Below are 25402 nucleotides of genomic sequence, written 5' to 3'. Positions count from 1 at the left end.
TGTTCCCCATTTTATGACACTTTCCATGCAAACGGAGATACAATTCCTGTTCTTTTACCACTTCCCTTTACATATTCAGGGGCTCTAAAACAGTCTTTCCAGGAGAAGCAGCAATTGACATGCACTTTCAGTAGAGTGTACTACATTCAGTGTTCACAATCAGAACTCATCTACAGTAGAGAAACCAGATGTAGATAGGGTGATCACTTTGACAAATACCTGCACTTAGTCCACAGGCGTGATCCTTAGTGTCCAATTGTCTGTCACTTTAAATTTCCATCCCACTCTCCTTCTGACTTAACCACCAATGATCTCCTGCATTGACCCTCAGGAGCCATCACAAGCTGGAAGAATAACACCTTCGTGGTCCGTAATGATGGTTTTGGGGGTCAGAGAAGGTTTAGGAAGAGGGATGTGGGGAATCAGAGGACATGCCAGCGTCTGATCCTCCACTCTGCATTCAAACATCAGCAGCGAGAGCATGGTCAGACTTCAGGCCCACAGACCAGTGAGTATATTCGAGGTCCTGTCATTAGCAAGACAGGAGTTCGAGGCCTGGAGTTCAGGCTCTCATCCCATTTTCCCGTTTGGCTCAATTTTTCTCTTTCTCTATTTTTACAGCCTGTATGTGAACATAGCAAAGAAACAATCTTCTTCTAACTGCTACATTAACCATTTGGTCTCACCCAATGTTATATTAGATTTTTTAAAACAATGAATGAATGTCTGTCTGGTCAAGCGACAACTCAACTCTTTCTAGACTCTAGAGCATGTGGTGTCTGTAAAGTAATCATTAAAATGTGAATGTTTGTTAGTGGGTAAACACTGAGAATGTCTATCTGCATTTGGGCTTATTGTTTATGTGTGTAAACATTAATATGCTTTTTACAGTCCAAGGAATGTTGTGTTGGGTCATGAGTTAATGAAGCAATGTCTAATTGATTTATGACAGCTGTGTTGAGACAAAAGATCAAAGAGTTTCTCTCCCTTGTTAGGCTTGTGAATATATTGGGCTGCGTTTTCACAATTTTCTTTGAACATCAAGTGGAGCCAGATTGTGATCGGCACCTGTGACCAAGGGGTGGTTTCATGAGCAAGTCAGAAATGAGGGATCGCCCGCCAACAGCAACAATCAAGTGGTGAGTAAGAAATGTGAGCCCAGAAATCTTCGTGACTTGCTATGTAGTACTTTGTGCTTTCTATTCTATGATAATAAATTAGATTTAAATTAGTTTGTTGTGCCTGTATGCTTATTATCACATTTCATGGACACTTTAATGGTAGGGTCTGATTAAACAAGCCCATTACACCTTATTACAAATACTTCCTTTCTTCTACTCATCCCACACCCCATCTTCTCTGCAACTGAAAACCAAACTTGTTCTCTTTCCCAGTTCTGACGAAGAGTCTGGGACTTGAAATGTTCTTTTCCTCTTACCACTGAAGCTATCTGACCCACTTCCTGTGTTTTCAGTTTTATTTTAGATTTCCAGCAGCTGCAGTTTCTTTTTGATTTTCACTTAAAACTCTAGGCTCTAATCACCAGGGAGCTCAATTTAGAATGCTATAGGGATGGATTCACATCCAATCTACTAGAGTACCCAACTACAGACGATTCTGTTTCAATCAGAATTTAGTGCAGTTAATACAAACACTCTAATTATTTAAAATGGCATTTAGACATAATCTTTAATGAACGTGATTGGTTGTTGCTGTTATGCACAGCATGCGGATCCAGAACTTAGGGGAGGCTCTCCGATGGTTGGGGTTGGAGTTGACCATGGATGTTTCGTCCCAGCTGTCTACGTGAAATGCAAGCCAGGGCAGTATGATATGGAGAGCAAGCTGTTGCCCATGTAGCAGGCAACCCCTCTCCATGAACTCAACGTGGGACTGCCTTGGGGACTTCAGCTCTAGATTTTTCCCTTGGCTTTACTCCTAAAGCCTTCCCCCATGAGTGGGTATAGCCACAATGCAGCAGAGGTTTGAGATCAGAGTTTTCCTTCTCCTTATGAGCTCTCAACCACGGCTGATGAGCTTCCTCTGCCCAAAGCTACTGGTTTTAAGGCACGTTACCTGCCCTTGCCCCTTCTCCTGTCAGGAGAAACACTTTTACCAGGCTTAGTAGCTAAGCTACACATGAAGGTCAGGAACTGGACTTGGTTGTCAGAGGTTATTTGAAAAGCACACCATTAGTAACATTTGATAGGTAGTGGGAGATTATCCCCACTATCAACCCCGGCTACAACAATCTTACGGAATCTAATTTAAAATGTTCAAATAATAACTACAATTTATTCCTACCAATCTCCCCCACCCATCCACACACCCAAATCCCAGAAATGAAAACCAAATTAAGTAAAAATTAACATTGTTTTGCTGAATTTTATAAAACCCAAAAGGTTCCCTTGTAAGTTTGATGAATACAGATGTTTCTTTATAATATGGCTTTTATATGACTTCAGCCAAATGCTGTTGACTCTGAATTTATTGCCACTCATTCACATTAACCAACCATATATAAATCTACACAAAATACTGATTTTGACAGGGGTATCTGTATTTTGAGAGTAAGGATCACAAATTGGACTGATTAAATTACCCCTATGAATGGGTAAGGCAGTGATTAAGCCATTATAATGATTGCTAAAATATCATTATTGCCTAACTGTGGGGGAGGGGAAGGGGTTGATGCTTTGCTGCTTCTACGTGGGAGGGGAGAGGAGGGGGCTTTGGGGTTCTATCATTTTTACTGTCATTCATTCTTTTGGGTACTCTTCTGTTTTCATGGATGTCTGTGAAGAGCAAGAATTTTAGGTTGTATTTTGTATACATTCTCTGATATTAAATGGAACTATTTGTTTTGTTAATTCATATAAATATTCCAAGTGATATTATATAAAGGTATTTATTATAGTCAAACCTTCTTTTTGTCCTTTTCAATTAAATCTTCAATTAAAAAATCAAACACATCATCCATGTTAAAATAACCAGGTAATGGCACCCTGTAAATAAAAATCTTGCATCATTCCAAAAAGTATTTTTATATTCTATTTTTTAAAAATTGCTGTATAAAGTTATCTTGTCAAAAGTAATCTACTCTTATTTCATTCAACTTAAAAACAATATATCGTGATGAATCAACACATTTTGAAATGCTGACGATCATTTTTTCTAAAAACTTTCAGTAAATGCTTACACTTATTGGCAAAGAAACCCAAAATATTGGCATTAAATAAGGCAATTTGTCCCACAAAGTCTGTGCTGGCTCTAAGTAAAAACAATGCAGCCCATCCCTCTCCCCATAATGTGGAAATATTTTTTCTACTTATCCAGTTAATAGGGCCATTGAATTTATTGCCATTATTTCTCCATCAGTGCATTCCAGATTGTGAAAACTTACTTCATTAAAAACCAGCTGAGAAGCATATTGGATATGTTGAATTATATTCTCTCTCAATCGTCAACGGTTTAACGGATACAAGCTCAATCTCTCCTCATACAACAATCCTATCATTCCAGAAATCAGTCTGGTAAACATTAACTGCATTCCCTCAATGGCATGAAATACAATCCTTCTTAGATAAGGAGACCAAGGCTGTACACAATACTCTTAAGTGTGGTCTTATCAAACCCCTCTTCAAAAAGAGCCTTGCAAGCCTAGTTGTTCAGTTGTTATTAAACTATTTCTTTCATCTTTTTCCTGCTTTCTTTGACTCTTCCTTTCTCTTTGTACAAGTTCTGGGTTTAATGGCGTTTCCTCTTCCCCTCATGGCATGCACCCACGATGCAACCAAACCACCTCCCTTTGTTAAAGTAGTTTTACACACTGATCTTTACTGCCAATTTAAACAGAAAGTGCTGGATATTAACACGTTGGTTAATGTTTCAGTTTGTGACCTTTCATCAGAACAGGTAAAGTTCAGAGATAAGAGTAGTTGGAAATTGCAGTGGAAGAAGCAGTGAGGAAAATGGAAAAGATGAATGGTAGAATAAAGACCAGTAAAGATTGCAATACTAATGAGGAGGAGGAGCCAGATGAAGGAGGTTGATGGTAAAGTTAACAACAGAGGACACGCAGATGCTAGAGGAGATGCAAGCAGGTGTTGCTACCAGAAGAGGAAGAAACTAAACCTGAGATATATAGCTGGAATGGCTGAGCTGAATGTTAAGCCCAGAGGATTGTAATGCATTTAACCAAAATACCTCTCTGGACTCGACAATGAGCAACTGAATCAGCCAAGAACTGATGAAATATCATCGGCCTGAAACTATGTTTTTCCTGACACCTCTGCTATCCATTTTCTCTTCTATGCCAGATTTTCAGCATCTGCAGGCTTTTGCTTGCCCTTTGATTCCAATTTGCCAAATCAGATTCTTAAAATTGGCACTTTGGTTCACCTATTTTTCCCAAAAAGTAGTTCATATCAATTTCATAACTATTGTAAGCTCATGATATAATGCTGTTGCTCCCCAACTCTTCCACCACAGAATCCTGTTCCACACTTTTGTACAGAAGCAAGTCCTCCTTCCTGCTGGGCCAGATATCCTCCTGAACACACCGTTATTTCCTTACCCACTGTGCCTCTTATTATTTTTGTTCATATGAAACCCCCTCACAACGCTAATAATCTCAGAATTTGGATGTCTCTGTGACTTTCCAACAAATTTGCTCCTCCTTTTCCTTTTTGTTGTTGAGCAATCCATAGAATACATCCATCGATGAAATGGTATTTCCATAGATTCTCCGCTCTTACCTATTAGATTGTGCTTCCCTGTTTGGGCAAACTCCCTCTCCAAATATGCGGTATTCTTCTAAATGAACACTGCCCCTGAAGGCACCCATCCTTCCCCATGTACCATAACACCCCAATCCTGCCTTCTCCACCCCCAAAGCCATGACTCTGCTATTATTATAACAGATTAATCCCACTTGACTATTTATTATGTGAGCCATTGTTTTCTATTAACATATGGTCTCTGGAGCAGGATAAGAATAACACAGCCACTTACTGACCCACAGCTGACAACACCATGTTACATCTCTGCTTTATATAACCACACAAGTACAACCAGCCAGTACAAATCGACTGAGGATTTACAGGATAATAATAAACTTGAGATAGTAAGGTCCTAAACTTTTAATATTGTCATTAATACCCACATCTGTTCCCCCCAAAAAAAAACAAATCTACTGTTTTAGTTGGAAATTAAGTAAAAATTTACCCTTGAATCCGTGATAGATTATGATACCAATAGGTCTGCAAGTTCTGTCCATCCAAAAGCTCAACTGTATCATTTGTGCTAATTAGCAGTTTGCCAGCATTCTTTCCTGGGACATGAACCGGCTGAAGATATTTCGTAGTCTGGGAACTGGAAGGGAGAAAGAAGGAAGGACAAAATAATAAATGCTTAAAAAATTAACAATTCAGACATTACTCCAAATTGCTATTAGTTATATTTAATTACACTGCTGACCAACAGTTGTTAAATGTCCTCATATAAAAAGGCATTAGGTCTTCAAAAAAAAACTCACCAAATAAAAGGTATTTTCCTTTAAAACACTGTTAAGTTTTGTTTTCAAAATAACCAACCTGATTTAATTTATGGCTTCATCGTTTATTGGCAATAAGACCCTAATATTAGATAGGCACAAACAGAAACTCACCTGTACACTTCTACCATTCTAGACACGGTATCAGTCTTTTTCTCCCATTCGGGATCCGATTTCTTTAATATTGGATTCAGATTCGACGTTGAAAGTGGCAATCCAGTTGCTTGTGCATAAATATCTTTTAGTGCCACTCCTTGCCCATTTCCTGGAAATTTAGAAGATTAATTTTCTATTTTAACTCCATGCACTAGATGGTCTATGATCTGCATATAAAGTAGGTGGCAAGAGTCCAGACGCACTTAAATATGTAAATACATCAAAAGCTCGAAGTGAATATACGTACTTTGATAATAAATTTCCTTTGAACTTTTGACATACTTACCAATCACTTGCTATTAAATAGGTGTGTTACCCCTAGAAATTTCTTCATATTTATACTTCAGTGAACATCACCAATAAATGATTGCCTGGTAAACATTATGTTCCTGTTTGTGGGAGTTGCTGTGCACAGGCAGGTTTAGGCTACTTACAAAGACTAAAGAAGTTTACTTGGTAATTATCATTTAGCCAATCCTATCACAATGTCCTGAACATATGGATCAATACTGTGCTTTCTTAAAGAAATGTAGTACACATCCTCACTCTGTAGTAACAGTCATGATCCAGTTTACAACGATAGATAGTTTTCTTTATTCATCCCATTAAGGGAGAAAGATGGAGGGAAGAAATAACAAATGATCTCCTTTCAACACAATCTGCTTTAGTGATAACCCTCGCGGTCTCTCACTACATACATCTTCTTACCCAGTTTATGATCAATGCAGACCTACAGGACATTACTGTTGTTAGCAAGTATAAAATTATTTTTGCTTTACAGATATACAGGTTTATGTAATTTAAGCTGCCTACCTCCTCTTTGCAACTCAGACTCATTTTTTTTTGTTGTTCATCCCACGATTTAAGTAGGTCCTTAATGATCATCTATTGTTCTGTTTACTAAATATACTAACCACTAGATAGCTTTCAAAAAGAACTCCAGTCAACTTCAATATTAATGCCCCCACCCCCCCAGTACTAGATTTGGTTGTACGTTACCTTAATGTCAACCCCATCCAACTTTCCTCAGAAATTGATGGTAACATCCTTTTCTGAAATAATGTTTTGGCACTAGGGTTTCAGAAAAAAAAAAGCAAGTTCTGCATGAGCTGGAAAGAGATTGATTAGGTGGGCCTTGATGAAGTTTGAAGGTAGAGCAAGCCTGGACAATTTTCCATGTTACCAAATCAAGGATGTTGTCATAATCTCTCTTGAAGCAGGTGAAGAACATATGCAAATCTTCAGCAATACAGATAAGTTTTTATCAGAATCCAAACTTTCATTATATGTCTATTCTTTTTGGTGTCACATTGACTGAACCAACCTGGCTGGATGTTTGAATGTGAAATGGTAGAGATCATGGGTGGCACCACCCACTTAGGATATGTGGACAAAGGTGCTCAAAGATACTTCAGGCTAGTTCTCCGTATGCACTTGGTAATCTGTACCTTAGCTGATGGAGGGATTTTTTATTCTGATTTGTAGGATAATTTTCCTCTATCTACAAAGATGCTGCTTTTGGTATTTAGCATGCATCTCTGTGTTGCAGCATCACAGGATAGCTGTAATTCACTGTTGGGTTGAACTGATTGGTTGTTAAATCAAGAAAAAAAATAAAGTATGCACTCAGTCACAACTAACCTCGATCCCCAATGTTCACAACACATTACTCAAACCCTTTAGGACGGTGCTATTTCTGGAAAACCTTTAAATCGCCTAAACATTCCCAAGCATCATACAGCCGATGAATAAATTTAAGTTCAATGACAAATGTTTTGTGAATGAAAGCAGCTTCATACAGTCGGCCCTCCTTATCCGTGGGGGATTGGTTCCGGGACCCCTCGCGGATACCAAAATTCGCGGATGCTCAAGTCCCTTATTCAACCTGTCTCAATGCGCTGGACCTTAGGACCCTGCGGAACCCCAGACCTTATTTAACCTGACTCAGTGTGGTGGACATTAGAACCCGGCAGCAGAAATCTGAATCCACAGTGTTTCTGTTCGCGAAAATAATCACGATCATGATTGAAAATAAAGTGGAAATAATAAAGCGATCGGAAAGAGGTGAAACGCCATCGGTCATTGGAAAAGCGTTAGGCTACGTCGGTCAACGATCAGAACAATTTTAAAGGATAAAGTGAGAAAGCCTCTGTCCCAATGAAAGCTACAATTATTACTAAGCAACACAGTGGTTTAATTATTGGGTTTTGGGTTTTTGATCCTCCACATCAACCCGGCCAGATGGAAAGCGCACTCGAAAACGGTCTGTCACTGGCTCCCGAGCTCAGCGCTGAAACATACGTTAAGTGTTTTATATGCATAGAAAGGTAAAATATATACTATATACTAAGACAAACATTTGACTATCTGACGCTAAATAGTAATGGATGTAGCTGTTCTGACTTACTTAGTAAGAGAACTTACGATTTTTTTCAATCCCGATCCACAATAGCCCGCGCACATCCTCCCGTATATTTTAAATCATGTCTAGATTACTTATAATACCTAACACAATGTAAATGCTATGCAAAATGGTTGTAATACTGCATTTTTTAGGGAATAATGACAAGAAAAGAAAGTCTGCACATGCTCGAACAACAAGTGCTGGAAGAGCACTTCCGGGTTTTCGCGATTGGTTGAATTTGCGCATGCGGAATTCGCGGATAAGGAGGACCGACTGTACTAAGAAATAAGCAGCTTGTTGATTTATTTTGATTGTGTCTGTTGAAAATAAATGTTGGTCAAGCTCTTAAGAGAATTTCTCAATCATTTTTCACAAAGATAGGCAGAGAGAGCTTAAGTTTAACATATCAACAAAATACAAACATCTCCAATAGTTTAACATTGTAAAGTACAAGTGAAATGGGCCATTGGACTCCAACAAAGGCTCACAATGACCTCAGTTAAAACTACCAACTACACATAGTCCCCAAACAACAGAGAACCTGCAGATGCTGGAAATCAAAGTAATACACACAAAATGCTTCAGATGCTGCCTGGCCTGCTGAGTTCCAAAATAATTTTGTGTGTATGACTACACATGGAGGCAGATTTAGCCACTGATGCTTCATTGTCAAAAATCCAACACCTGGTGTTTTGGCCCACCTGACGAAAATGGAATTAGCTTTTCAGGAACCTTATTAATTGTGTAAATGTATCTTCAATTAAGTATAGCTTTTCAAGAAATTAAAAGTGACAATAAACACAAATAGAAATCTGATATCTTAGCAGTTACCTTGAATAAAGAGAATATAGTAGGCCCCAGTATTGGTAATATGAATCAGGGGACTGGAAGGCATGAAACCTTTGGTAATACTGCGGTACACTTTTTCACCAATGGGATCTCCATTCTTTCCAGATATTAGCAGGAAAATCGATGTATTAACTGAGATACCCTAGAAGAAAACACAGAACTCATTTTGAATGCATACATATCTGCCAGTCATATTCAACGCAGACACCTTGTACAAAGTCAAAAGTGCAAGTGTTTGGAGTTATGTAGTAATTAACAATTACTTTACAGTTTGATAATTCTTTACATAAATAACCCCACAGTATTAACTTATTAAAAATTTTTTTTTTACTGATAACAATTTGGAGTAGCCCTTCCTATTTCTGGTCTTTTGCACAACACTGCCACAGCAACCCCCAACAAACCGGATTAACCCAAACCTAATCATAGGATAATATACAATGACCAATTAACCCACCCACTATGTCATTGGACTGTGGGAAGACACCAGAGCACCCACTCACAGACAGCGCTACAATTTAACACCATATTACGGAACGCCCTGAGCAGTACAATAGTCGTGCTAACAGCTACGCTACCGTGGCGCCTTAATAAATGCTGTTGATAAATTTTGAAACTTACATGGCAGTCCAATGATACCAAGCTTAGGAGGTTTATCAATCAAGTTGCAAGTTAGAGATAAGCCAGAAGAATGTGCAGAAAAGTGGCAGATGGAATTTAATACAAAAATAGATGCAATTCACCAGCAAAAGCAATGGGAAGTGGCAATATATACCACATGTCACAAATCTAAAGGTTTGTGCAAGAACAGAGGGTCTGGGGATTGAGTGCATTGTACGGCAGAACATTAGGGAAGAGTAGTCAATGAATCATGTGGCATCTTGGGTTACATAAATAGATACATTAAATAGAAGTATAGTTATGTTAAAGAAGACCTTAGGAAAGGTCCTCAAGTATTTGAGATGATGAAAGGCAAGAGATCTAGCAATAAGGTTAGGCTAGAGAATCTGTTCTCCCTAGAAGATGAGGGGAGATTTAATTGATGTGTGTGAGATTACAACAGATGTAGACAGGGTAGACAAAACAAAAGCTGTTGTTATGAGCCAATAATTGAAGGGCCAATGGACACAAACTTTATGCTTCGGGCAAAAATATAGAGGAATGCAAGGAAGAACCCACAGATTGTTTTTATATAGCAAGTGGTATCAAACTGGCATTCTTAGCCTATACAAGTCACTGAAGCAGAGGCTACTAATGATTGAAGAAGAAAATTAGATAGGTAGGAGATCATTAACTTTGCAAGGCTAGGTGGCTAGAGCAGGAGAATGAAACCAACAGGATTGTTCTACAAAATTCTAGCATGGCTCGAGTGGGCAAATGACCATGTGGCTCAAGATGGCTTCAGTAACTTATAAGTTAAAGAAAGGCAACCTACTTATTATTATTGTTTCTCTACACAAAAAAGGTGCATATTTGGTATGCAACAACCACAGACATTCACCTTATCGCAATCAAAGTAATTATTTCCCATACCTGATCAGCAGGTACAAAAAACAGCAAAAAATCTCCAACTTCATCACCATCTAGGTCTGGAAGCACCAGTGCAGGACTAATCACTGAAAGGTCAGCAGTAAGACTGGTATTGAGTCTCCACAATGTTTCACCTTAAATATAAGGCACAAGGCAATTTTTTTAAAGTACTCATGAAAAATCAAAGGCCAAATAAAGGTTTAGATTGGTTTTAGAAATTGCTAGCAATCAACATGCTGGATTATCCACTTCTCTTATAACTAAACCATTAAAATCTTAACTTTTTCATTTTCTGCTATTGTATTAAGGTGGACACAATGCAAAATTAAAGTACATGAAATGCATGTTGAGTAACCTGACAAAATCTAAAGAAAAAAACTGCTTATGTGAAAATTAATGGGCCAGATCACGGGGAACCAAACATCATTCAATCTTGGACTTCATGCCTGTGCACTGCAGCACACCTATGTTTGTAAAACACCTACAGGTTCACAATAAAAGCAAGTGTTGTACTTCACCATCCCTGATTACTAGGTCATGTCCTCTCCTCAGTAAGCAGAGAAGAGGTACTAGCATCCCCATTCTTTGCCATCAAAATGAACAGGAGCTGGAGAGAGCATGGTGGTTAATCATTCTTTGGCTATCATTAACAAAAGAGTATCTCTAAGTCTGAGGAAGCACATATCACAGACCAGTCCGTATCCAGTTGAAAATTTGCCATTGCTGCTATTTCTTCCTGCATTCTTACCACCCCTCCAATCTCCCTGCTGCTTCACAGTTCCTGCCAGCATCCCATCTCGTCTCTCTCTTATCCCTCTCCTTCTCCTCTTAAACTCTCTCATCATCTCTATCCATTGGCCTTTCAATTCCTTAAGTAAAAAAAACCTCCCTGTTCTCCAGTTTTAGTTAATAGGTTATGAACCTTTTCATATTTACAGAAATCTTAGTTTAACTAATCTATTTAAATAACTGCTCCATGATTATGTCACTGTAACTATTCATAATGTTTATGATAAAGTCCTTCAGAGAACACTATCATGAAGTTAAATATATACCAGAGGAACTGATTATAGAAAGGTAATGATTGATTCCAATAACTAAGCATCCTGAAGACCATCAAGATTTTGTAGGCTGCATTCAATGTGTTGAATAGAAATAACACTGAACTTAACAGGCAAAATCAGAATATGGAAAAGGTTTCACCTCACCATCCCCAATTTCCAGATGATATCCTCTCTCCAGTGAGCAGGGAAGTACTAGCCTCCCCATTCTTTGCCTTTAAACGAATAGGAGTTAGAGAGAGCAGGGTGGTTGCCCATCATTAACAGAAGAATATCTTCTTCAGAGAACACTATCATAAAGTTAAATATACTCAAAATATATACCAGAAGAACTGATTGTAGAAAGGTATTGGTTGATTCCAATAACTAGGCACCCTGAAGACTTCGTACCACCGAGATTTTGTAGCCCACATTCAATGTGTTGAATATCCTCTGTTATAGCTGTCTTCCAAAGGAGGCTCCCATTTGTTCCGGAGAGAAGTGTTAGATGTGCACAAGGATGGGAAAGGCCCTCTGAAAAAGCAAGCCAGAATAAAATTTAACTGGGAACTAGTTATTATACCATTAAGTATTTACATACAGCCAAGGAAATTAAAAAACATTGTAAAAAAAATATACCTCTCCTTTGCAGCTCAAGTTGTGTATGAGATTACGAAGATCTAAGATGTAAAATTTCGAAGTAAGAATCACTCTTGATACTGTAACCCCACCAGTTCACAATTGCACCAATTTGTCATAGAAACATACAGTGTGGAACCAGGCCCTGGGGCCCAACATGTCCACGTTAATTGTGTTGTTCAGTGAGCTAGTCTCATTTGCCTGCATCTTTCCCATAACCCTTTTCAACTCTCCGATCCAGTACTTATCTAGGTGGCTTTTAAATGTTGCTAATGTACCCATCCCAACCACTAGTTCTGACAGCTCATTCCAAATATGGAGCACCCTTTTCAAAGGGAAGTTGCCCCTGATGCCCCTTTCAAATCTCTCACCTCTGATCTTGAACATGCCTTCATTTTTAGCACCCCTCCCTGAGTAAAAGACTATGTACTTTCACCCTATGTCACTCATCCCTCTATCAGGTTATAGAATCATACAGCATGAAAACTGGCTCAAATGGTCCATTCCAACCACAACATCCCTCTTTCTAGTCTCAGCTGCCCGTGTTTAGCCCAGAATACTCCAAACCCTTCCCCTCCATATTCCTATCCAAATACTTCTTAAATGTTGCAGCTGTACCTGGCTCAACTACTTCTTTTGCCAGCTCATTCCAGGTACTCACTATCCTCTGTGTAAAGAAGTTACCTCTTGGGTCCCTTTTAAATCTCTGCCCTCTTATTGCATATGTGCCCTCTGCTTTGGACTCCTCAATGCTGAGGAAAAGACTATGACCATCCACTTTAACCATGCTTCTCATGATTTTATAAACTTCTATGAGGCCACCTCTCATTCTCCCATCCTCCAAGGAATAAAGATCCAGTGTTGCCAACCTCTTCTTCCAACTCAGACCCTCTACTCCACGTAAAATCTTCTACAGCCTCTCCAGTTTGACAATGTTTTTTCTATAATAGGGCGACCAAATCTGTACACAATTCTCCAAGTGCAGTGTCACCAATGACATATAGTTGCAACTTAATACCCCTTCTCCTAAACTCTAGGCCTTGTCTGACGAAGGCCAGCATGCTAAATAAATTCTTCACCACCGTCTACTTGTGTGGCCACTTTCAGCATACTACGCACTCCTAGATCCCCCGTTCTACAACCATACCCACGGCCCTAACATTCACAATACAAGACCTTTCCTGGTTTAGTGTCCCAAGAAGAGTTATCTCACATTTTTTTCCTGAATTGAAAGCCATTTAACAATCTTCAGTCCACATATCTAGCTAATCAAATTCCCTGCTTGTAATTTTTCATAGCCTTCTACATTACATACAGCACTACTTATTTTCAGTATCATTTGCAGACTTAGTAACCATGCCTTGTACATTCATATCCAAGTACTTTATATAAAGTACAAAATACAAAGGTCTCAACATCAACACCTGTGGCACTCCACTGGACACAGGCTTCCAGTCTGAGAAACAATTCTTGACCATCACCCTCTGCTTTCTACCATGGGGCCAATTATAAATCTAATTGGCTTCCAGACTAGCCTGCCATTAGGGATCGCATCAAGATCTTGCTAAGATCATATAGACACCAGCCAATACCCCACTATCATCTGCCACTTGGTTACCCCCTCAAAGAACTCCAGGGAAGAAGGACTGTAAGAAAAATGTAAGCTGTTTGACCGAGATTGTGATACACAGAAATTAACTACAAATTTTTGGAATATGCCAAGATATTTTTCAGAAAAGTGTGATATTTTATAATTTTCTTCATTCCTTCGTAAAATTAGTACAATGAGAAAACTCTGAATCTTATTATACTGCCTTCAAATTATATTCTAATTAATGGAAAAGTAGTAAAGCCAGTTGGTGAGAATACCGAAGGAAGAGGATATTGTTAGGTTCACTATCAATAACTTTTCAAAAGGTTCATGACCTTCAATACATAAACAGCCAGCTTGATTTAATTATGAAAATCAGCAATCTGAAAAAGTGAAGGCATCAAGCTAACAGCAAAGTGAAGTAATACAGAAACTGGAGTACCAACATAATAATAAAAGCAAAACAAAAATATCACACACAACTACAATCGTCCCTTACCGTCAGATGAACATGACCCATTGTTAGTGTCGTTGGCATCCTTGAACGCAAACATCACATCTGCAACTTTGTCTTTGTTCGCATCCCACAGTATGAGAAAAGGGTAAGTTACTGAAATAAAATAAATGAAAAAATATTTTCAGGTCTCAGTATCTTATTTCTGTTTAATGAATGTGTTTAATGAGTATGTTTGTTTCTTCTCAAATAGCAAGAATACAAGAAAATATAACCAAACTGCTTTTAGAAATCTTGAAAGGGGAACAATGACCTGTCGGTAAAGCTACAAGTAAAATTTAACATACAATAAAGTTATATTTCTTTAAAATGATAAACATTTAAATCTATATTGCTCTTATTATTTTAATGTAATTATCCAAGATCTGAGAATGATAAGAAACACGTTTAACTTTACCTGCATTTTCAAATGTTCTGGTCCATGTCCTTTGTGATGAAGGCCTCACTGGGCACGGAATTACGAAGGAAAATGCAAACACCACAATGAGGCATAAAAATAACACCAAGAAAAAGGCAGCAGTTCTCCACCAGGACAGCTGACGAAATTTTGTAACCTTCCTGGACTTGGTTTCTTTGGGCTTGTCAGAAGCTTCATTCAAGTCTTGAGTTCTGACTTCTTCATTTTTCAGAGGATGTATCTCTGCCTCTAAATCTTTGTTTTCAGTCATATTCCTGGTCTACATCACAATAGGAATAGCTGAGTATCTTGTTCAAAACATTTTTTTCCTCTTGGAGCAACTCTCCTCTCCTTGCCAGTACACTTCCTGTAAAGGTTAAAAACGGAATTTACACAACACATAAACCTTTTTGTCACTGTGAACGTCAGTTGAAAGAATATCCATTCAGCAGAAAGTAATCCCTTCTATTTGCTCAATATCATTTTGCAAAAATCTTCCAGAAAATATAATTTCAAGTCCCAAACAACCACGGTTTATTAGACTCACCAACAGAAAGGAAGTTACACAACACCTCAAAAAAAAGTAATCAGCACACTTACGTCACTGGTGCAACAGAAAAGTCTATTAAGTGACATGAGAAACTTCTTTATTACAGAAACTAGTTCTAGATATACAAGCATTACTTTTGGAAACATGAAAAACATAAATTTGGCCATCTGGCCCGTCGAGACTGCTCTGCCATTCAATCATGGCTGATCCTTCCCCCCCACCCCCCCTCCTTAACCCCAGTTCCCGGCCTTCTCCCTTTAACCTTTGATACCATGTCCAATCAAGAACCTATCAATCTCTGCCTTAATAAGACCATAAGACATAGGAGCAGACTTGGGCCATCTATAGCCCAATCAGCAGCAAAATCCAAACTACTGGAGGAAGTCAGCAGGTCAGAAAGCATCTGTCAGGACAAAGGGATAGTCGATATTTCCAGTTGAGACCCTACGTCAGGACGAGATTCTGTATCAGAACTCTGGCCCATTGACTTCCACCAGTAATTTATTTTTGGTCAGATTATAGCATCTGCTGCCTTTTGTACCTGAATCACCCATTTTGCAGCAACAAACAATCTGCTGGAAGAATTCAGCGGGTTAAGCAGTATCTGTGGGACGAAAGGAATTACCAATGATTCAAGTCAAAACCCTACATCAGGGCTAAAGTCTTCCAGAAGATTTTTTTTGCTCCAGATTCCAGCATCTGCTGTCTCTTGTATAACCCTATCTGGTAGCGTAACCCAATCTGCTCTGGTTTCTCCAGAGCAGAGGTCATATTTTTGCCAACCATCCCTCTCTTCCTTTTTGTTTTATCTGTATATTCTAGCCTGCTGACATGTCATGAATTTCACAACAATAGTAATATTTTACATAAATAAGTTTACTGCCTTTAACAGCCACACTATTGTAGAAATTTTCTTTGTTCCCCTCCTCTGCTACCTAAGGTAACCAATTTTCTTTCTTTCTCTGTTCTGAGGCTTAAAGGCCAACTGAACTGTTCCTACATTTTCTACTTTTATCTAGATTAGTTGCATTTAAGCTTTTTCATAAACACCAATGATTCAGAAAGACATTGACCCAACAAAAACGACAGAAGAAATTTATCTAGTATTATTTCAGATACATTTATCTAGTAATATTTGCAACATGAAGAATAATATTTTATATTATTCAAGTCTAAGCTACATTTTTCCATGTTTAAAATTGAAAGTGACGGTATAAACTTAACTAAGAAATCAAACAAGTTTATCTTTATGAAACACATCTTTCATTCCGTATAGAAATCTCGTCATATTTCGAGAATCATGCATATATATCATGGCGCACATGATTTTTGAAATACAGTGGATATATAGACACACACGCACACTTAATGTGTAAAAATTCTGTAAAGTGAAGATGCTTTCATAGTTATATACAGTACAGCTCAGAAACAGGCCCCTTGGCCCATCTAATTCATGCAGAATTATTTAAACTGGCCATTGACCAGCATCAGGACCATGGGACCAGAGCCCTCTATATACCCACTATCCATGTATATTTCCAAACTTCCCTTAAGCACTGAAATTGAGGACACAAGCACCTTTTGCACTGGCAACTCATTCAACTCTCTCATGACCCTCTGATGAAGAGCTTTCCCTTCATGTTCTCCTTAAACATTTTTACATTTCACCTTTAACCCACGATCTCTAGTTGTAGTCCCACTCACCCATAATGAAATGAAATGTTTATAAATATCAAAAAAATACTAGAAGGAGCAGTAAATGGTAAAAAAAACTAAATCAAATCAATATTTGGTGTGACCACCCTTTGCCTGTACAATTGCTCCAATTCTCTTGGTCCAATGTTGTGCTGTTTTACAAGAAAATCGGCTGGTAGGTTGCTCGAAGCATCTTGGAGAACTTGCCATAGTTCTTCTGCACAGGTCGTGTGCTTGGAATCATTGTCATGCTGCAGAATGAAGTTAGAACTGATCAGAGACCTCCCTGGTGGTATTGGACAATGGATGAGAATCTGCTTGTACTTCTCAGCATTGAGGATTCCTTTGATTCTGATCAGATCACAAACTCCATTTGCCCCAAACCTGCAGGGAACCTCTACCGTACTGCACTGTTGGCTTCAGGCACTTAGCCATGTAATGCTCGACAGACAAACTGCTCCTGTTTGTGTAAAATGTAAAATCTTGACTCGTCGGTCCAGAGCACTTGCTCCCTTTGTTCAGCACCCTTGTCTTTGTTTTTGTGTGTAGGTGAATCTTTCGGCTTTGTTGCCACCTCGGAGGAATGGCTTTTTGGCAGCAACTCTTCCATGAATGCCACTTCTAACAAGACTAATCTGGACTGTAAAGAGGTATACTTGAGTTCCAGTGGTTTCTCTTAGTTCAGAGCTGATAGCAGTGCTGGACCTCTTCTGATTAAGAAGATGTATCTCTCATCTGCTGTGCTCAGTTTCCATGGATGACCACTGTGTTTCTGGTCCTCATCCTTGCCCGTTACTTTGTGCTTCTTCCAAAGAGCTTGGACAGCACATCTTAAAACTCCTGTCTGCTGCGAAATTTCTGCTTGGGAGAGACACAATGACCACCCTATGTCTTGTTACTAGGCTCACTCTTACCATGATGCAAGATTTGATGACTGGAAGATTCAGTTGTCAAAACTGCCACATCCTGACCTTTTATGTTTGGTTGGTCTTTGCCCAGTTTGATTCCTCCTACACCCATTTCTGTTTCAGTTTATCATTTAGTTCATTCAACTCATTGTGTCATTGATCATTAGCATCCTGTTTGCTATTTTTATTTAACCATACCTATAAAGTAATCAAGTTTTTATTTGAAAAGTGGACATTACTTAATATGCCATTTAACAAAACAGAAAAAAAATCTGTAATTTTTTTTGGAAATGAATGTTTATAAATTTAACAAGTACTCTTTTCTAGTGGCACATGAATACAGAAGACAAAACATAAAAATCTAAAACAAAATTATAAAAACTTAGAATGCTTAAGACTTTTGCACAGTAATTTACTTATAGAGACACACATACGTTACTCTAGATTTCCAGTATCAACTGAACTTCTTGCCTTGATAATACATTCCCTTTAAATTGTGAATCATCTTCAACTGATTTCATTATACGTTTTTAATTGGTAAACTTCTTATCACGAGATTTACAGGATTCATTCCATAATAGGCTCATAGGTATAAAATGACAGCAAAATAAAATCGTCATTTTTCCAACCCAAAGAGACCAAAATGGTAGCACAAATAACAACTACCCCTCTGCATAATATTTAAACATTGATCCAACGATTCCTTACTACAAACACCAGCAGTCACCGATTCCAATTCTCCACCCAACGTTTTCAACCACTGTCACGTCCGTCTCATCTAGAGGACGAGCATTGCGCATGCACACTTAGTTCACGATACTCTCTGGGTATTGTAGTCAATTTCCGCTCACGCTACAATTACAAGATCTTTATATATACTACAACTCCCGACAACCCTCACGGTTTGATCGTTGTGAGAGTGCCCGGAAGGTTGGTACGTTACCGAGGGAGAGCGCCGACTAGGCCTCGGATTCACGGCGCAGTGTTTCCGACATTTATGCACGTAACATATTGTTTTACAATTAACAAACTAATCTTGAAACAATAAAATGTCTGCTCAAGCTCAAATGAGAGCGATGCTGGACCAGTTAATGGGCACATCCAGGGACGGTAAGTATGAACATCTTACCTGTGACTTTTCTATCAGGTCGTGTCTTGTTTCTTTCATATTCAATTTTGTCTCAAAAAAAATCAAATAATTAGTTAAAAAAATAAAGTCCATCAAGTTCGTCGTAATGAAGAGGAAAATAGACAACAGTACCCAAGGTGTTCTTCACTCGAATCGAAGGCCGTCGGGTCTGGGCTAACTTGTAGCTGACCTGTACAAATGAGCGGACTGAGGAGGCCACATGGAATAATGTGCGTCTCGTAGGCCATAGACGGTACACCCTCCCTTTAGTGTCGAAACTGTAGTTGTGTGCAATTTTAGATAACAAATTCGGGCTGAACAAAATGGTTGAAATTAATTACGGAATTTAGAGTTACTTGTTCCAAAGCAAGATTTTTAAATGAGAAGGTAGAGTTAGCTTGCAGGAATATAAATAGCTGTAAATATTCTGTAGATCAGGCAGCACTTGAGAATAGAGAAACCAGGAGTAATGTTTCAGATGGATAATCTTTCACTAGAGCTCAGAGAAGCTAGAAAACACTTTTCTAACATTTCCTGGTTCTGATCATTTCTGTTTCTCTCACCACTGATGATGATTGAAGTAGTACCAGTATGTTCTATACTTTGCATTTCCAAAATCTGCAGCTTATGTTTTGCAATTTTGGTGTCATTTGAAAGATTGTTTGTAAAACGACATAGAGATTGGAATTGTTATAGTAAACAGCTGAGATCAGTGAAGATTCAAAATACATTCATTATCAAAGAGTATATAAATTATAAACTTTGAGATTTGTTTGCTTACAGGTAGCCACAAAGCAAGAAACCCAAATAACCCAACTTTAAAAAAGAAAGACCGTAATTACTGCGCTGAGGAAGACACACACACCATGCAAATGATAGGAGCAAACTGCAGCATTCCAAACCAGATTGGGTCCTTAGATCCACTCCCAGGTCTCGATCTCAGTTCATCGTGTTAGTGGGGCAAAAATACTGAAAAACTCACAGAGACAGATGAAACGATACAAGTAGATACTCATCCTAACAAAGTGTGAATTTTGAAATAAAAGTAAAGAATATTAAAGTGCTCAGCAGGTCAAGTTGTATCTGGAGAGAGAGAGACATTTTATATTCAATCTGAAATGCTATTATTTTTTTCCCTCCCTTTCCACTTATTACTGCTTAATCTACCTGGTATTTCTTTGGCATTTTTTGGTTCTTATTTCAGGTTTCTGACAATTTTTAATCTTTATTATCTGAATTTGTTGCTTGCTAACCTTTTAATGTTCAAGAGAATTCAAGTCCCTTTTCCATTGCAAGCATTTAGGACTATTCTGTATGATATATGATAATAATTGATAAATAGAACATAGAACAGTACAGCACATTACAGGCCCTTCAGCCCACAATGTTGTGCCGACCCTCAATCCCTGCCTCCCATATAACCCCACCACCTTAAATTCCTCCATATACCTGTCTAGTAGTCTCTTAAACTTCACTAGTGTATCTGCCTGCACCACTGACTCAGGCAGTGCATTCCATGCACCAACCACTCTGAGTGAAAAACCTTCCTCTAACATCCCCCTCGAACTTCCCTCCCCTTACCTTAAAGCCATATCCTCTTGTACTGAGCAGTGGTGCCCTGGGGAAGAGGCACTGGCTGTCCACTCTGTCTATTCCACTTAATATCTTGTACACCTCTATCATGTCTCCTCTCATCATCCTCCTCTCCAAAGAGTAAAGCCCTAGCTCCCTTAATCTCTGATCGTAATCCATACTCTCTAAACCAGGCAGCATCCTGGTAAATCTCTGTACCCTTTCCAATGCTTCCACATCCTTCCTATAGTGAGGCGACCAGAACTGGACACAGTACTCCAAGTGTGGCCTAACTAGAGTTTTATAGAGCTGCATCATTACATCGCGTCTCTTAAACTCTATCCCTCAACTTATGAAAGCTAACACCCCATAAGCTTTCTTAACTACCCTATCTACCTGTGAAGCAACTTTCAGGGATCTATGGACATGTACCCCCAGATCCCTCTGCTCCTCCACACTACCAAGTATCCTGCCATTTACTTTGTACTCTGCCTTGGAATTTGTCCTTCCAAAGTGTACCACCTCACACTTCTCGGGGTTGAACTCCATCTGCCACTTCTCAGCCCACTTCTGCATCCTATCAATGTCTCTCTGCAATCTTCGACAATCCTCTACGCTATCTACAACACCGCCAACCTTTGTGTCGTCTGCAAACTTGCCAACCAACCCTTCTACCCCCACATCCAGGTCGTTAATAAAAATCACAAAAGGTAGAGGTCCCAGAACAGATCCTTGTGGGACACCACTAGTCACAACCCTCCAATCTGAATGTACTCCCTCCACCACGACCCTCTGCCTTCTGCAGGCAAGCCAAATTCAGAATCCATTTCTGATTTATTCAAATTCTGAATAAATACTATATTTGCCTGAATATTGATGCTTCAGAGAACTTGCGATTCTTAGTACCTGTATCAGGAATAAGAGCAAGTGGAGCCAGTGGATGAGATATTACTTGGAGATTTAGAAAGCTTTCAGTTGGGTGTCAGTCAAAGGGATGTTAAGCAAGTAATTGATTGAGAATGATACTCTGGTATGAAAAGCAGGTCAATAGTGTGTTGTCAGGCTATGACTAATGGTTTGTTTCAGGATTGGTATTGTTCACAGTCTTTCATAAATTTGGACGAGGGGATCAAGTCTTGTCGATGAGATGAAACTAGGTAGCAGTGATGGCTATGGGTAGGATGTGGATAGCCCAACTTAATGGGCAAGGCATGGCAGATGGAATAAGATCTGCAGAAAAAATGCAAGATTTTGAAAAATAGAAAATTTTATGCAGCTTGGGTCTGTACTCATGCAGGAAAATATAGAAACAAATAAAACGCGTGTGGGGTTTGACAGTAGATGCAGGGGTTGTGTTTCTGGCTGTGACGTCCAGAGTTGAGAGCCAGTTTCAACACAAAAGAATCATTCAATACTGAGATCAGAAATATCTAGAGAATAGTGAATCTTTGGCATGTTCCACACTGGAGGCTATTCAAGTCAGATTAACAGCTGTTTGAATATGTGGAGAATGGAGGGGTATGGTGTTTGTTTCAAGAATGTTGCATTGAAGTAAAAGATGAGCCATTATCTATATGGTTCATACTTGTTCTAAGTAGAAGAGGCCCAAAGGCCTGTATCTTGTTTGGATTTTCCATATTTTTATAACATCAGATAGACATTTTATGCTTTAAACACAAATAATTCAATTAATAAAAAAGTTGGAAGTGTCCTGTCATTAACTTATTTTAAATATTCATGAATTTAGATTCTTTTGATTAGGTCCACTGAATGTTCTTTATTTTAGTACTTAATCAATAAAATGTGTAAAATATAAGAAAGTGTTGTGCAGTAATGTGAATCTCCAGACAACACTGAGAAATTCTGATGTAAAATATTTTTCTGAAAACTTCATATTAAATGATATTGGTTCAATGTCACGGTGTATTAGGTTTGCTTACTGTTACATTGAAAGCAAAATTTGTTAAAATCTTTGAAAGATCTTTCTTTGAGTTGAAGCAAGAATCCCAAATATTTTCCAAAATAAAATTGCTATTGAGTGAAATGTGATAAGCTTTACCTCTTTTTGCCACACTTATCTGTTACTCCAGTAAAATAAACTTAACAAGACTAATGAAACTTGAAGAAAAACCATCTTTGGTTTTGGCCTTGAAGTTGTCCTTTAATAATATGCCCAGGACTAAATTCTAGTAAATAACAGCAGCCCTTTGAATTTGCATCTTGTTGAAACTCGGAAGCAAAATATAACTGCAGTGTAATAAGTCATGCACATAAAGATTTGGCAGATCATGTTCTTAATGTCAAAAGTGAGCACTGCAAATATGTATGAGGAAACTGCTTTTGGAAGTTTCTATGGTGATCTTTCTGTTCTCTTTGATAGCAAAATTCTTTCTGCTGTGATGGGACACATGGGTACTGTTGATTTATTTTCACTACTCTCGTACATTGCGTTGTGTATGCTTTGGTACAAAATTTTTAATTATGTTGATAATATCTGATTTTATTTGAACATTTTGTTTAGAACTTCTAAAAGGAATTTTTATTCCATGATTTAATAGTGAAGAAAATCCTTAAGGTTATGTATCTTTTAAATGTAATATCTTTCAAAATAGTTTGGTGAAATGAAACTTTTAAAATGGTCTTGCAGTTTCTTTTCCTTTTTGAGAAGGCAAGAGAAACCTGTAATTTTAAGGAGATTAAACCAAGCAATGATGCTTCCCATTTTTAACTTGTTAAATGACTGCAATTATTAGTAGTTTGTTCTTTCACTGATTGTCAAATGTTTGATTTCTGTCATCTGTTTCCCGTACTGAACTGAAAGGCACTAGGTATTATCTGGATGTTCCTTTTGTAGGAATTTGGCTTTTAACAGTGTAGTGCAAATTAATGGCTTGCACTTCAATTTCTTACAGGAAGCTCAGTTATGTTTTATTTAGTTACATTTGAAATTTGCTTCCCATATCTCTATTCATACAAACTGAACAATTGTGGCCCCTTGTTTTATTTATAAAGGTTCAATGTATCTTTGCCTGCCTACATCAATCTGCAAGGGAGTTGCAGAAAAGCCTCATGTTCATCGAGCCGTGAGTCATGAATAATTTTTAAAGCTGTTATGAATATCAAAAAAAGTGTTTGCTTTTCAAAAGTAATTAATATAAACAACATAGTTTAGACTAAATAAACTGCATACAGTGGGAACACTACATGGTATTTGGATGCTTGCAGATCTAGAAAAATTATATTTAAATATTACACATTTATCATATACACAAAATATCATTAAAATTATCACCAGTTACATTTTACCTTTCCTTTGAACACCTTGCTACATGGTGTGGCTCAGAAAACCTTTTTTTTTTACAGCAAGTATAATTCTTTGCAGATGAGGCGCAAAGGTTGCGAATGCTGTGTGGTATCTTTTGGACGCTCATTGTATATTCAAACCCTAACCTGAGTTTTTTGTCTCTGAAAGTGTTGGACGCTGTCATGTGCTGTCAGTAAAAGTGGACTCTGCCCATCATTCACTTAAAGTACTTAAACCTACTTTGGGTAATCTTTTTGACATTTTGCAATGTTTATAAAAAGGCATGCCTTTGTTGGAATTTCTGTAGAATATGATTAAAGTACCACATTCCAGAGGTCCAAGATTAAGAAGAATATTTTTCCAAGGTGTTGCAATGAATTGTGTGTGTACTATCCAAAGAGCCTTTGCATTCTGCAGTAAAATGAGGAAATAGTCCCATTATTACATGCAAGAAGCCATAGTACATTAATTTGCTTCAAAAACGGCCTCATGATGTCCAATTATTCAAGAGTCATTTTGATCAATTTTGATCTCATTAGCTTTAAACTGCCTTGTTTCAGGAGATGCAACACGACAACGTGTGAAATTCTCAGATGATAGAGTTTGCAAGAGTCATCTTCTTGGTTGCTGTCCTCATGATATCCTTTCAGGAACGGTATGTAGTTTCAATTTTTTTTAACTGGTCTGGGAGATGAGAAAAAGTAACAGTATTTTCACACAGCACACAAAATGCTGGAGGAACTCAGCAGGCCAGGCAGCATCTATGGAAAGAGAGTAGAGTCGAAGTTTCACGCCAAGACCCTTCATCAGGCCCTTCCTGCTGAAGGGTCTCACCTGGAAACGTCGACTGTACTCTCTTTCCATAGATGCTGCCTGGCCTGCTGAGTTCAACCAGCATTTTGTGTGTGTTGCTTCGATTTCCACCATATGCAGATGGTTATATGCAGATTTTCTCCTGTTACTGTTTCTGGTTTCTTTCTGTTCTCAGCTTTTAGAATGGATGATCTGTGCTTCAAATTTCTCTGATTGCAGTATATTCTCTAATCACACAACTCTTGTGTAAACAGGACAAGTTGAAAAAAATTCAATTCCAATATTAGGCCTTCTTCCGTATAAATGCGAAAGTATCAATGTAAAATCAAGAGTGTATTTTGAGATCTCATTTTGATTCCCTGAGTATACATTAAACTGTAACAATTTGAGGCCATACTATTGTCATGTTCTTGAACAGGTTAGGGGTACAGTATGTTTTCATTTCTGTGTGAGGTCATGCTTTACCTATTCCCTATAATTTATTGGACAAAATAGTGTAAACGTTAAGGGATTTAATTTGTTTAACAAATAAAAAGTAATATAACCATAATTTCTTTCAAGCAAAAATAAATTTATGGTCTGTAATAGACTTCACTATAAGTTGCTTAGTAAGCATTGCTGTCAGTAAATTGCAATTTTGTCTGAATGAAATTTCCAACTCCATATAAATACAAAGGTATTTAAAGCAGGCAGCATTCAGTAATATCAGCATCCTTGGCCTCCACAGCCATCTGTGGCAATGAATTCCATAGATTTA

General features: G+C 38.1%; 2 protein-coding genes across 7 annotated transcripts in view; one reads left to right on the top strand and one right to left on the bottom strand.

The window, feature by feature from the left end:
• fam234a (family with sequence similarity 234 member A) overlaps window positions 1-19341 on the bottom strand; it is a 32667-nt gene extending 13326 nt beyond the window's left edge. Inside the window, exons 1-9 of one of the 3 annotated variants that reach the window (XM_073060816.1) lie at window positions 18957-19341; window positions 14675-15041; window positions 14263-14373; window positions 11879-12067; window positions 10497-10627; window positions 8946-9105; window positions 5669-5819; window positions 5227-5373; window positions 2924-3005 (exon numbers count right to left, since the gene is read on the bottom strand). In XM_073060816.1, the coding sequence (XP_072916917.1) occupies window positions 2924-3005; window positions 5227-5373; window positions 5669-5819; window positions 8946-9105; window positions 10497-10627; window positions 11879-12067; window positions 14263-14373; window positions 14675-14945 (1242 nt within the window). In that variant the 5' untranslated portion in view covers window positions 14946-15041; window positions 18957-19341. Of the gene's footprint in view, window positions 1-2923; window positions 3006-5226; window positions 5374-5668; window positions 5820-8945; window positions 9106-10496; window positions 10628-11878; window positions 12068-14262; window positions 14374-14674; window positions 15042-18261; window positions 18419-18535; window positions 18644-18956 lie in introns of those variants that run through there. The other 2 variants (XM_073060815.1, XM_073060817.1) reach the window with 2 other exon arrangements.
• The window catches only part of luc7l (LUC7-like (S. cerevisiae)), a 134937-nt gene continuing 128261 nt past the window's right edge, over window positions 18727-25402 (top strand). For 2 of the 4 annotated variants that reach the window (XM_073060819.1, XM_073060821.1), the window contains exons 1-2: window positions 18727-18937; window positions 24393-24487. In XM_073060819.1, the coding sequence (XP_072916920.1) occupies window positions 18877-18937; window positions 24393-24487 (156 nt within the window). In that variant the 5' untranslated portion in view covers window positions 18727-18876. Of the gene's footprint in view, window positions 18938-23540; window positions 23612-24392; window positions 24488-25402 lie in introns of all 4 variants that reach the window. The other 2 variants (XM_073060820.1, XM_073060822.1) reach the window with 2 other exon arrangements.

This window comes from Hemitrygon akajei, chromosome 11 (assembly GCF_048418815.1).
Source record: "Hemitrygon akajei chromosome 11, sHemAka1.3, whole genome shotgun sequence".
In the NCBI taxonomy this organism is placed as follows: domain Eukaryota; kingdom Metazoa; phylum Chordata; class Chondrichthyes; order Myliobatiformes; family Dasyatidae; genus Hemitrygon; species Hemitrygon akajei.
This window is presented reverse-complemented; position numbering and strand designations above follow the sequence as displayed.